This window comes from Callithrix jacchus, chromosome 4 (genome assembly GCF_049354715.1).
Source record: "Callithrix jacchus isolate 240 chromosome 4, calJac240_pri, whole genome shotgun sequence".
Lineage (NCBI taxonomy): Eukaryota > Metazoa > Chordata > Mammalia > Primates > Cebidae > Callithrix > Callithrix jacchus.
The window spans coordinates 141,627,277-141,641,686 of record NC_133505.1 but is presented as its reverse complement, the minus strand read 5'-3'; the positions used below and the strand labels follow the sequence as shown (position 1 = coordinate 141,641,686).

Below are 14,410 nucleotides of genomic sequence, written 5' to 3'. Positions count from 1 at the left end.
TGGGTCCAAAATGTACAGGTCCTGGCCATCTCTGGCCAGCATGACTCAGCATCAAGACTGAAAGGAAAAACAAAATAAACATAAAAACTAAAACCCAGCCTTTCTCCAAGAAAATGCTTGAAAACATGCAAGCACGGAGCCTCTAGTATCACTGATCACTAAATCATAACAATGATAAAGGCCTTATAGACACATGCATGCCTTCGAGGTTTGGCTTAAAATTCCTCTTTAACTCTTCATCATTGGTACAAATATTGGTGATTTCAGCTTAGGTCACAAGTAGTTTTAGTATCTAATTCTAGTTTTCTAAAAACCTTTTGCCAAATATAGATCTTCAATAACTCAATAATATACACATCTAACTTTTTAAATGGCAATTATGAATCTCAAAAAATACATCTAGATTATTATGAAAAATAATTTCAGATTTCTACAGCATTACTACAAGTATACACGTGAAAAAATTTCTGCAGGTCTATATTTCTCCATGGTTCCTGTGTTTCTCAAGAATCAACTTATTAAAAAGGTACCGAAATATTTCTGTTATAACACATTTTCGTTAAAGACACAATTCGCATTGCATTTGGAAGCCTCCCAAATTCCCGAATTTTAGTTTTGTGTTTTGGTGATTCCTAGTTTTCATCACCTGTAAAGTAAACACAGAATTTAGCAAGTTTAGGTGTCAGAATGTTTCAGCATAAAATATTCGTGTTTTTCCCCTGAGTGAAATGTACCCTGAATATTGTGTCTGTGAGTGACTCCACAGAGAGGACCTAGATTACCTTTCCTTCAGTAGGTTTGTGATTAGAACCTTTCAACCTAAAATGACAACATAGAGAAGGACTCTCTAAAGAAGTAAAAGTGACTTTATTTGGGAATGAGTGCCAGGAGATTACAAACTGGGATATGTGTGTTGTGATGGGTGCTGGGGATAACCAGGGAGGTGAAGGAAGACAAAAGCTTTTAAAGGTAAAATGAGGAAGGTGATAGAATGTTGTTTTGAAATAATCATTGTTGGCTGTAAGGATCAATAATAATGGTTATTTATTATTGTTATTATTATTATTATTTTGAGATGGAGTCTCGTTCTGTCACCAGGCTGGAGTGCAGTGGTATGATCTTGACTCACTGTAACCTCTGCCTCCTGGGGTTAAGCGATTCTCCTGCCTCAGCCTCCTGAGTAGCTGGGCTTACAGGCATGTATCACCACGTCCAGCTAATTTTTGTATTTTCAGTAGAGATGGGGTTTTACCATGTTGGCCAGGATGGTCTCAATCTCTTGACCTTGTGATCTGCCTGTCTCAGTCTTCCAAAGTCCTGAGATTACAGGCATGAGCCACTGTGCCTGGCAAGGGTGATTTATTATGAAATGGGGGCTCCAATCCAAGGTTGAACGGACAGTGCTGTGTAAACGTCCTTGTAGAAGTATTTTTTTGGGCATGGTTCCTGTGGCTTTTGTGCAAGGTTGTGGTTTTGGTGGAATTTCTTGTGGTAGTTTTTGTTATCAGGCCAATATATGTGAGGACTCTGTCCATGGCAGGTGGTAGCTGAGGACTCAGTTTGCAAGGGCGTGTCATGGTAGCACCGGCATGCAGGTGGGAGGGACACCCTACTCCAGGTTTCTGAAGTCGTGTCCCTCTCTGGCCACCCTCCCTCTGCCTCAGCCCAGCTCCCTGATTGGATTTTTCAAGCAATTTCTTATGTAAATCCAGACTAAGACAAGCAGGGAGTCTGGTTTCCCTCGGGCTTGCCTTGTCCTGGCCAGGTCCAAGCTGTGCTCGCAGGGAATCAGGGGACCTAGCGCACTTTGCTGGGCTTCATCACAATGACTCCCAGGAAAAAGATTCTCCTGTCTGAACTCCTCATATTTTTACAACTGACTTTCATCCCTTGCACCTCCCTAAATAAATTTACCTTAGCACAGTGCTTACGTCACCCCATCTTAACACTGTTTTGTTACCAACCCCATCTTCGCTAATGGAAGGAGAAATGGGAAGACCACCATTCCTCATTATTTCTGGCACCACAGCTGCAGAAGCTGTGGACAAAAACCAAGATTTCTTTCTAATCGATCTAAACCACTTATTATATTCAATATTTTTTAAAACTTGAAATATTGGCAAAGCCCTGGACATGGTGCCAGCTTCTCCTGGACATATCTAATTCCAGAAATGTCATCTTCAACTAAACCAAATTATGCCTGAAAATCAAGCATCTGTTTTGCATGGTAGTTGTGTTATCTTAATATCATTTCAATTTAGTATATACCTAAGTGATACGGATCACTTTGGAAATGATGAATCTTAGCAGTTATCATTTTTTTCTGACCACATTAAAATATAAAGCCATAAACTCATATTTAGCTTTTAAACAAAACTTTGGAAGGACCCTAGATATTTTTACCATTGAATGCTTTCTGTCTCAGCCAGAAAAAAAAAATTTTTTTTTTAAATAAACCTTTGCAGGGCATGGTAGCACATGCCTGTAACCCTAGCACTTTGGGAAGCTGAGGCAGGAGGATCACTTGAGCCCAGGTGTTCTAGAGCACCCTAGCCTGGGCAACATGGCAAAACCCTGTCTCTATAAAATATACAAAAAATTTAGCCAGGAGTGGTGGTACATGCCTGTAGTCCCAGTTACGCAGGAGGCTGAGGCAGGAGGATGACCTGAACCCCAGGAGGTCCAGGTTGCAGTAAGCTGAGATAATGCCACTGTACTCCAGCCTGGGCAACAGTGAGGCACTGTCTGAAAAAATAAAATAAATAAGCTCCTACTTTGTAATAGTTTAAGATTTATAGAAAACTTCAAAGATAAGGCAGAGAGCTTTTATATCCACTCGCCCAATTTTTCCTGCTGTTGGCATCTTACAGTCCTAAGGTACATCTGTTCATGCTACGAAACCAGCACATTACTATTAACTCAACTGAAGACTTTTCAATCAACTACTTTTGATTTTCTGTTTGATCCTTATAGAAAATAATTTTCAACAACTATCCTTATTAAAACTAAGTATAGCTAAATAGTTTGCACTCATCTCAGAAAGCTTCAACATTCTCCTGCTTCAAAGGGGAAAGATTTAGGACATGGCTAAAAACTTATTCACTCTTAGGCCAGGCACAGTGGCTCATGCCTGTAATCCCAGCACTTTGGGAGGCCGAGGAGGGCTGATCACTTGAGGTCAGGAGTTCAAGAGCAGCCTGGCCAACATAGTGAAACCCTGTCTTTAATAAAAATACACAAATTAGCCAGGCATGATGTCGGGCACCTGTAGTCCCAGCTACTTGGGAGGCTGAGGCCGGAGAATCGCTTGAACCCGGGAGGCAAAGGTTGCAGTGAACCGAGATCATGCCACTGCACTCCAGCCTGGGTGACAGAACGAGACTTTGTCTCAAAAAAAAAAAAAAAGTTATTCACTGCTAAAAACTTGAAAATAGTACTTATCATCAGACCATTTCTTCAAGGGAAGAACAATAAAGATGGTATTTCCATAACCACAGCCCGTTTAAGACAACTGATATCTATATAGCTTGCCTTATTTTGTCATTTTCTCTGTCTGATCCCACCCACATAGAGTAGAACTCTTCTCAGCTCTGCCTGCAACACCTCTTCTGTATAAAGCCTTGGGAGGACCTAGTTTCTGCTGGGAAGCAGCCTGCTGACCCCATCTTGCTGTGGCTTAGAGCATCACTGGGCCACTCTGAGTGTGTGCCCAGATGAAATGAGATATGGCTTTGCACTGAGTGAGTCTCCCACCAGGTGGATTCTTCATGGGGCTTTCAGCTCAGTTCTAGTGAGAAAGACCTGCTATCTCTGCCTTTTGTGACAGAGCTAATAGAAACAACGAGAGAATTGTTAAGTATGGCCTCTTCAGACTGTGACTAGAGTTCCGTGTGCCAAACCATCTGGGCTGCAGGAGGCAGTGGATGTCCTCTGTTGATGGTCATCTTTCCTCCCCTTTCCCCAGAAAGCTTTGAGGCTGTGTGCCCAGGAAGATGGGGCTGCCATCTGCATTCCAGCACCCTCTGTCCCTGCCGTGTGTCTTTGTTTTCTCTAAATCAAATTGGCCATGTGGAGTCTGGAGTTTTCATTTCCATACTACCTCTGTGTGATTGCCACAGTAGGTGTGATGCCACTGGTGAAAGAATCCAATTAGAATACGTAAAAGTTGTTTCGTAATGGACCGAGGCTCAGGGGCTTATGGAGCTATGGCCTGCTCCTAATTGGGGGTATGACTTCCCAGGGTCCTAGTGACTCCACGGGGATACACAGCAACCTGCAGGGGATTCTGTCCTTGTGGGATGAAGGTAAGTCTCCATTTGCCTGGTCACAGGGTTGCTTTTTGTTTTTCTTCCTACCTCCTGAATCCTTCCCTACTTGACACTAGGGAGAATCTGGCTTTGTGCCTGCCTGCCCAAAGATGCAAGCAACTATAGAGAGAGAATTCTGGAGGTTTACAATGAGGCTGGAGGAAGCACAGAGGAAGCTGACAGGTGCATCCCCTACTAGGGCCAGGCCTGAGACTTAACTAAGGCTCACTGTTTCAGTTTCCTGTCCTCTTTTATCAGATAAAAACCTGACCTACAGAATAAGGGGCACCCCTAAGGCCTCTCAGCTAGTAAGTGTCGGTTCAGTCATTTCATCGTCTTTACCAACATCATCACAACAGAGGCTGACATTCTAAAGGGCTTGCTGTGTGCCAGGCATCATGCTAAACCTTTTGTATATATTATTTTATTTAATCCTCTCAAGAGCCCTATGTATTAGTGACTGTGTTAATTCTATGTTTCCAATGAGGAAACTGAGGCATAGAAAGTCTAAAAGCCCTCAGCTAATAAATGGGTGAACTGGAATTTGAATACAGCTTGGCTCTCGGGGTTACTCTTATAACCTCTGTGCTCTAATTTTATGTGTAAAGCTACTGAATACTTTTCTCTCTACTCAATAAAAAGTTTTATAATAATTTCTTACATTTATAGCATATTACTAGTCATGGTTTTTTATTGAAATCTCTGTTTCTCTGTTCCTGAGCTGCTAGGGTAGATATCATTCTATCAACTAGTCAGACTTTCTCTAGGAAATGAATTCCATTTAGTGTGAGTCACCTTATATATGAAATGTTTTGATAAGTTCGCAATTTGAAGACTGACACTTCTCTTTATCTTTTCTTATTCCAAGAGCATCTGAGAGATGAATCATGTGATCTCATTCATACATAAAGCCAGGTACTCCTCGTGCTGTGCGGAATCACTGGCTCAGTCCAGGCTGCTGCTTCCCAGCAGGGCCTCCAGACAGCTGCACCTCCATTCCCCTGTTCCCACAGGATACTAACTTTTGGAACCTTCTAATTAGTGTGGATGAGTTATTTTCGAAAAAAGAAAGAGAGTAGGGATCAAGAGAGGTACAAACCTGCTTTAGTTTTTACTCACAAACTAGAACAGCATATGTTTTGGGAAAGCTTTCAGATCACTATGGATGTTGGAGGTGGAACTTAATGGAAGGGAATATAAATCTGTACCAAATGTTCTATTTTTTTTAAAAAAAGGCTTGAGCTGGGTGTGGTGGTTCATTCCTGTAATCCCAGAATTTTGGGAGGATCACTTGAGACCAGGAGTTGAAGATCAGCTTGGGCAACATAGCATGACCCCGCCGCTATAGGAAAACAAACAAACAAAAGAATCAGGCATGATGACTTGTGTCTGTAGCCCCAGCTAATCAAGAGGCTGAGGTGGGAGGATTTCTTCAGGCCACGAGTCATCAAGGCTGCAGCAAGCCATGGTCGTGTCACTGCATTGCAGCATGGGTGACAGCGTGAGATACTGTCTCTAAAAAATAGTCTTTAACTTCATGGGTTATTAATTCTACAAACTGGGAGCAAATTTAATAATAGAATATTATCTTTATTTTACATGGAACATATACATATAGTTCTACACTGAATATAGTTCTACAATGGAACTATACATGGAGTTCTACAATGGAGTTCTAATCTAATCCTGGGGCAGAAGGCTCGATAGATAAATTAAAATCCAAAACATTATTGCAAAATTTACCCTGTCTTTGGGTTGCTTCTTTACTGCTGTTCTATATTTTTAATGTTTAGGACTACTTTTATATTTCTCTTTTGCTTATAATGCTCCTTGGGATAGAAAAACATGTAATTATGACTTCAACAATGTTTATATATATAATTATTATAATGAGTTATTTCTACAACCATTGTCAAAAATCATCTGTCATTATGTCTGAGTCACTGAGTTAACTTGCTACATAATTTATTTCACATTATAGTTAGATGTACTATATATATATGTACACATTATACATCAAATTATAATTTGAAAATATTTTACCTAGATATATTTTCAGAGTATCTTCAGTAATGAGACTAGAAATTAGAAATGATTTGTTCTGGAAGCTCAGCTGTTAAAGGGCATCTTGGCCTTGAACTAAAAAATCTTACACATCCTTCTCTTCCCATTTTCTGCGACGGACATAGCTCTCAAAAAGGGAGAAAATATCCTTTTGTGTATTTTGCTACAGAATATACTGTGTGAATTCTAACTTCACTGTTTATTAGCTGTATGATCCATTTATATATTTTTACACCTAATTATACTATCAGCAAATAGATAATAATAGATTAACAATAGCTAATCAAGTTTTGAGACAATCAAGTGAGATTGTATGAAAAGCACTTATCTGAGTTCCTGGCACTTAGACATTAAATAATTACTTCCCTCCCTTGTATGAAGGGTGAAGGCCCAAATGATGGTTAGAGCTCCCCTGCCCTCTAGCTCAGCAGCTGAGTGATAAGATAATCAACCCTAGATTCCTTAGAAATGACCTTATCCCTCCTTCCGAGATGATTAGAAAACATTGAATTTTCTGCTGATTTGTGTGAAGCCACATGGTAAGACAGTGCTAATTATGATTTTTACCCATGCAGGTCAGAAGTTATGTCAAGAAAGCTCTTGCCGAAGGTGCCCAAATTCAGTGCGGTGAGGGCGTGGATAAGTTGAGCCTCCCCGCCAGGAACCAGGCAGGCTACTTTATGCTTCCCACTGTGATAACAGACATTAGGGATGAATCCTGCTGCATGACGGAAGAGATATTTGGTCCAGTGACGTGTGTCGTCCCCTTTGATAGTGAAGAGGAGGTGATTGAAAGAGCCAACAGCCTCAAGTATGGGCTGGCGGCTGTGGTGTGGTCCAGCAATGTGGGGCGCGTCCACCGTGTGGCTAAGAAGCTGCAGTCCGGCTTGGTCTGGACCAACTGCTGGCTCATCAGGGAGCTGAACCTTCCTTTCGGGGGGATGAAGAGTTCTGGAATAGGTAGAGAGGGAGCCAAGGACTCTTATGACTTCTTCACTGAGATCAAAACCATCACCATTAAGCACTGATCTTCGCTAATGGTGGAGCTTCTGTGGCCCATGCCTGGCTGCAGCGATCAGTTGCTCAGTGTGGTGAATGAAAATCATGGCATGAATTCCAGCTATGCCTTGACTTGGCAGAAGGTTATCTCTAGCTTATCTTCAGTTCTTAGTTGGTAATTTTACCCCCTAGTGAAGAGATACTGTCTATTTTCAATGTGGACTCGGAAGAGAAGTCTTCGAAATAGGAAGACAGAACAGATACCAAACAGTTGTCAGGTTCCTCCCAGGTTATGTTTTCACAGTGTTTCTTTCATCATCTTCATTGAACTCTTGGGAATCTCCAGATAATCAGATTATTTCATTTGCAAGTATATGGTAAATTAAAAACAAATCTACAGTCAGGTACAGTGCCTCATGCATATAATCCCAGCACTTTGGGAGACCAAGGCAGGTGGATCACTTGAGTCCAGGAGTTTGAGACCAGCCTAGGCAACATGGTGAAATCCTGTCTTTACCAAAAATTTAAAAATTAGCTGGGCATGGTGCCCTCCTCCTACAGCCCCAGCTACTTGTGAGGCTGAGGTGGGAGGATCACTTGAGCCCGGGAGGTTAAGGCTACAGTGAGCCATGATCATGCCACTGCACTCCAGCCTGGGGGACAGAGTGAGACCTTGTCTTTAAAAGAAAAAGCTACAAAGCCAAAGTGAAAAGAAACAAATGGCCATAATTAGCTATGTTTGGAGAGATTATGGAGATGTTCTGCTTGTCTATTAGCCACTAGCATGACTAATTGATCACTGATTGTACTTCATTAAGTAAGGGGGCAGTGAATGTCTGGAGTTTGTTTGGGGAAGCCGATGTGGTAACTCTACTAACTATATCTGTACAAGGATGAAGAAAAACAAAATAACTACCACTTTTGCAGGAAACTTGAAACAAGAAGAGGACATAGTTTAATCTAATCCTACGGTCAAGTCTAATCAATTCCATTGCTTGGCGTATGCATCTAATGAGGCTTACAACTTACTAACCCCCAAAGAAGCAATAAATGTTAGCAATTTTAATAACCAGTGTGGCCTGTATCTTATTTTTGAGTGAGTTCCTCCTTATCTCCATCCTGTTGAGAGTATGGACGTTTCACTGAGTAATAAAGATTTCAAATGCTGCTTTTTTTTGGATCTCCAGATGATCACAGGAGAAAACCGAGGTTTACAGAGGTTGAGCAACATACCCAAGGTCACACACATGGTATGGGTAGAGGTAGGGTTTGAACCCAGGACTTTCAGGCTCCAAAACCCAGGATCTCTCACTGCCTTCCACTTGCCTTAGCTGGTGCTCAAGAAGCAGTGAAGTACCTGTGGTTCCTGGGACACATTGTGTTGTCTCCCCTTCAAGTCTCCTTCCTGTTTTGCCTCCCCCGTCCTCTCTCCTACCCACCTCCACTTCAGGGCCCTTCCTCAGTGGCCATGCAATTCAGGAGCCCCTCCAGCAGGGGCCTTCCTATGCTGATGCAAGTGATCTGTTTGCATGTCTGTCTCCGTAACTGGACAGAAGTGCTGAAGGCCAAGGCTGCTGGTGCTGCACTCTGAAGAATCTCAATTCACAGCACAGTGCCTGGCATACAGCAGGTGCTCAAAGCAAGTTCTGAGAAGGGAACAAACTCTTCCTGATGCTCTGGGGTATTTGTTCCATGGTTTGTGTGTGTGTGGTTGGGGGTGATGATAGGGGAAGACCAAGCTTTCTAATTTTGCTTAGGATTTCAGATATATTGGCTTGCTTGCAGATGCTGAGAAATAAATGCCAGCCCCTTTCAGATAAAGTGATGGTGTTGGATTATACCTGGTTCTAGATTCTACCTTCCTTTCTCCTTTCCTTGCCTCTTCTCTTCCTCAGCGGAGTCCCCTTGACCTTAATCACTTTAGTGCAGAACCAATTTGAACATCAGCAGGAGGAATTTCAGCAACTTTAGTCTCTAGGAATTTGCATCTTTACTCTTGTAAATGGTCTGGCCGAAGCTTATCCTTATTCCTGAGACCCAAGCCATAGCTTGATTCCAAATTCCAGCAACTGACTCCTTGCTCCCTGTGCCTGGACAGCCACCTCCCACCCACTCGTCTTTGCCCAGGAGACTGTCCCCCCTAGGGCTCAGAGCCAGCTCTGCTCTTGTAGGTTCCTGTCTTGGCCCTGGGTCCTGCCTGTGGAGGGGCCTGCTTCCAGCTGACAGACATCCTGGATGCCATTTTCCTACTTCTGGGTTTTTCAGTTCTCTAAAACTCCCACTGGGCTCACAAGGAAGCCTCATTAATGCGTTTTCTTCCAGCCAACACTCTTCTGACTCTCAGTTCTTTTAACCATTGTCGGAGTCTTAGCACCTTAGCTAGAACTTTCCTAGTTTTGTTCCAGCCTCTTCAAGTGAGTGAGAATGGATCCAAGACTGTCCTGCTCCCAGGCCATCCTTGCAGTCTCATGTCCCCACAGCAGCTGAGGCGCAGCTCCATTCTGTGCCTACACTGTGGCAGAGTCCCAAGGCACCGGTGATCCTGGCTTGGGGCTTCCACATCCCTGCTGTACTGTGCTCAGAACCGAGATAGAATTGGGGTGAGGACATCCACAGGGGCTTTATTTTTAAGCTAATTGATGGGCCCATAAGCGTTTCCTATATTATTTCATAAGTCAGAATTTTTCATATACCAAAAAAGGAAAGTGGATCATATTGAAGGGATAGCCAGGAACAGGCTGAGAGGAGAAGCTGAGAGAAGGTGGGAGAGACCCCTCCTGGCAGAGTGCAGAGGTCCCAAGCTTGAGGCTAAAGGATGAACAGCAGCCAAGGAGCAGTGCTTCTTAGACGTGGATGTGCTCCTGGATCACCAAGGACTCTGTTAAAATGCAGATTTGGATTCAGTAGTTCTGTGGTGAGACCTGAGATTGCACTTGGAGTGTTGAGGAATTAGAAGACACTGATTAGAAGACAGGTGCCTCACGCCTGTAATCTCAGCACTTTGGGAGGCTGAGGCAGGTGGATCATCTGAGGTTGGGAGTTCGAGACCAGCCTGACCAACATGGAGAAACCCCATCTCTACTAAAAATACAAAATGAGGTGGGCGTAGTGGCACATGCCTGTGGTCCTAGCTATGGGGGAGACTGAGGCAGGAGAATCGCTTGAACCCGAGGCAGAGGTTGCGGTAAGCTGATATCACACCATTGCACACCAGCCTGGAGAATAAGAGTAAAACTCCATCAAAAAAAAAAAAAAAAAAAAAAGAAAAGAAAAAAGAAGACAGGTGCTTCCTCTAGGTTTCAGGAGCAGCAGGCTACACTTGCTCCCTACTGGAGACACTAGAGTAGATGAACTTCCCAGGAATGCCTCTAATGAGGCTCTAGGCACAAAACCTGAGATAGCTCAGGACCTTCTGTGCAACGCTGGGGAGGAGGAAGAGAGAGGCAGCCCCAGGTTGGAGTGAGATGCACTGTAGAGTTTCACCAACCAAGGCAAATTCCTCCTCACTGGCAGGTAATTAATGAGGGTACAAGCTGAACTCTCTACATGTCTTAGAAAGAAGCTTCTTCAGTAAATGGGGATTTAGTCCCCCATTCAGCAATGGGCCTTATGGGTAAACTGTTTTTCCAAACTGCAAAAAATAATTTTGTCAATTATCCACGCTAATCAACAATATCGTTTTGGTATTTTTGTCGTTTTTTTTTGTTGTTGTTGTTTATTTGTTTGAGTCAGAGTCTTGTTCTGTCACCCAGGCTGGAGTGCAGTGGCACAGTCTTGGCTCACTGCAACCTTCACCTCCTGGGTTCAAGCCATTGTTGAGCCTCAGCCTCCTGAGAAGCTAGGATTATGGGCACACACCACCACACCTGGCTAATTATTGTATTTTCATTAGAGATGGGGTTTCATCATGTTGGCCAGGCTGATCTCGAACTCCTGACCTCAAATGATCCACCTACCTCGGCCTTCCAAAGTGTTGGGGTTACAGGCATGAGCCACCACGCCGAGCCAACAATATCATTGTTATTAAAAAAATTACTGGCCAGGGCCGGGCGTGGTGGCTCATGCCTGTAATCCAAAGCAGATCATGAGGTCAGGAGATTGAGGCCATCTTGGCCAACATGGTGAAACCCTGCCTCTACTAAAAATACAAAAACTAGCCAGGGGTGATGGTGTGTGCTTGTAGTCCCAGCTACCCAGGAGGCTGAGGCAGGAGCGTTGCTTGAACCAGGGAGTTGGAGGTTGCAGTGAATCAAGAATGTGCCACTACAGTCCAGCCTGAAGACAGAGCGAAACTCCATCTCAAAAAAAGAAAAAATTACTGGTCAGGCAGGGTGGCTTATGCCTATAATCCCAGCACTTTGGGAGGCTGAGGTGGGTGGATCACCTGTGGTCAGGAGTTTGAGACAAGCCTGTCCAACATGGTGAAACCCCATCTCTACTAAAAATACAAAAAATTAGCTAAGTGTGGTGGCACACATTTGCAATCCCAGCTACTTGGGAGGCTGAGGCAGGAGAATTGCTTAAGCCTGGGAGGCAGAGGTTACAGTGAGTGAAGATCATGCCACTGCACTCCAGCCTGGGTGGCAGAGTGAAACTCTATTTCAAAGAAAAAAAAAGTTACCAAGTAACCAAGGATTATTAAATTTTTGGTAAAAGAAAAATATTGAGATGTGCAAAAGAGCAACTGATTGTGGTAGAAACAGATACAAGAAGGAGTGAAGAAACTAAAAAGTCGAATGAATCCCCTCAGAAAGATGTGAGGGAATAGTGCATTTATAAATAAGAACAGGCTACTATGAAAAAGGAGCAAGCAAACAGCATAAAAGAGGTCCTGAGAAATTAACCATTGATTCTCCAAATAAATTTTAAAAATTTATAGAATTGAATCATAATATAGCTGAAAACAAATTAGTAGTCTGGAATAAAGAGTTGAGAAAATAGCTCAGGATGTAAAGAATGACAGAAAAGGAAAAATCTAAGAGAGTCAGTGAGATGCAGGATTAAATCTAGAGAGCTATTAATATGTAACTAATTCAAAATGTAAAAACAAAGGCAAAAATATGGAACCAGCCTAAATGCCCATCAACCAACAAATGGATAAAAAGAATGTGGTACGGATGTGTGTGTATGAATATATACACATACACTGTGGAATACTACTCAGTCACAAAAAGGAATGAAATAACAGCATTCACAACAATCTGGATGGAATTAGAGACCATTATTCTAAGGGAAGTAACTCAGGAATGGAAAACCGAATATCATATATTCTCACTTATAAGTGGGAGCTAAGCTATGCTATGAGGACACAAAGGCATAAGAATGATATAATGGACTCTGGATCCCCCGGGAGCAGGTGGGATGGGGGTGAGGCGTGAAAGACATTGGGTGCAGTGTATACTGCTCAGGTGATGGATGCACCAAAATCTCAGAAATCGCCACTAAAGAACTTATCCATGTAACCGAACACCGCCTGTTCCCCAAAAAGTATTGGAAAAAAAAGACAAAAAAGGGGGAAATAATCAAATAAATAGAAAAAGAAATTTTCTCTGAACTGGAGAAACTCTTTTTAGATGGAAAATACTCACCTTGTGTCAAGAAATACTCTGTTGAAAATTTTAAATTCCTAGTGTAGGCTGACTGCAGTGGCTCACACCTGTAATCCCAGCACTTTGGGAGGCTGAGGATCTCCTGAGGCAAGAAGTTTGAGACCAGCCTGGCTAATGTAGTCAGACCCTGTCTCAAAATATTAAAATAAAAAAAAATTCCTAGTATAAAGCTTGCAGAGAGAATCAACAGGATACAGACCCCCAAAAAAGCACCTAAGATTGTCATCCTCTTTTCATAGTAACATTGATGCTAAAAGACAGAGGAGCAGATCTTCAAAGTTCTCAAGGAAAATTATTTATTTTGAACCTAAATTTATAGGCAGCCAAACTCTTACTCATGAATGAAGGCACAATAATATATGTAATGACCCCAAATTTTCTCCCTGTTTATTCTTTCTGGTATTGTGGATGTAACACTGCAAAAGGAAACAGGAATTCAACAAAACAGAAGAACTGCCTGAAGAACGAAATGAAAATACATTTTTAAGTTGTTAGATATTTAAAAAGAGGCCTAGAAAGCGATTGGCTCAAGTTAAGACAGGAAAGACAGACTTGGTGATTGAAGAACATCTTTAAAAAGAACATGGATTTGAAAATATGGTTTGATAATCTGGAAGATCTTAGATATGTAGAAAACCTAAAGAAGACCAGAATATGCCACCCTAAAATATGCTACTTTGGCACATTGACTGTTTTGAGCTAAAGTTAATTAAGAAAAAGCTGGCACAGGAGAAGTTATTTTCCCCCTATTTGCCTATAAGGAGGGCATAACATTCCCTTATGACAGTGTTCTCTCTTGTACTGGGACAAAAAGAATAGCCTTTATTTCTGGAGATGGAGATGGTGCTGAGATGTACGCATAAACAAACCTTATTAAATAACATTTATCTTCATTGTTTTTCCCCCAGATATTTACCTTCCTTCAGTTTACTTCCCCTAAAAATGCAAACCTCCTCTTCTTTGTTAGTAATTTCTCAACAATTTATCACCCTTTGTTAAACTGGTACTTAAGGTCCCAAGACTAGCCCCTTTTTGGGATTTTACTTCTTTTCTATGGAGCCCTCATGCATATAAAATTTAAAATGAAATTTATATGCCTTTTTCCCCGGTCAATCTGACTTTTGCCAGTTTAATTTGCAAGGCCCAACTGAAAAGGGTAGAGGAAAAGTTTTCCTCTCCTACAGAAATAAGATAAAAATACATGTTCATCTACTTTTTGCTTGTCAGGCATGGATCAAGTTCAAAACTTTACATTTGCCATGATTCTAGAACTAGTACAGGAGTAATTTTGTTTAAAAAAGGAGAATAAGATGGCTTCAGTTTTTAGGAGCTGAAATTAGAGATTGTGGATGACATGATTCAGTACTGGCCCCAGGGACTTTTCTGGCCAGGATGTTATCTTCTCATGAAATAATCAGATCATCCTATTAG

The 14,410-nt window shown here is 42.1% G+C and overlaps 1 protein-coding gene across 1 annotated transcript in view; it reads left to right on the top strand.

The window, feature by feature from the left end:
• Window positions 1-8,436, top strand: part of ALDH8A1 (aldehyde dehydrogenase 8 family member A1) — a 34,087-nt gene extending 25,651 nt beyond the window's left edge. The window contains exon 7 of the mRNA XM_002747051.6: window positions 6,947-8,436. Coding sequence (XP_002747097.1) covers window positions 6,947-7,399 — 453 coding nt within the window. The 3' untranslated portion in view covers window positions 7,400-8,436. The remainder of the gene's footprint in view (window positions 1-6,946) is intronic.
• The last annotated feature ends 5,974 nt before the right edge of the window (window positions 8,437-14,410 follow it).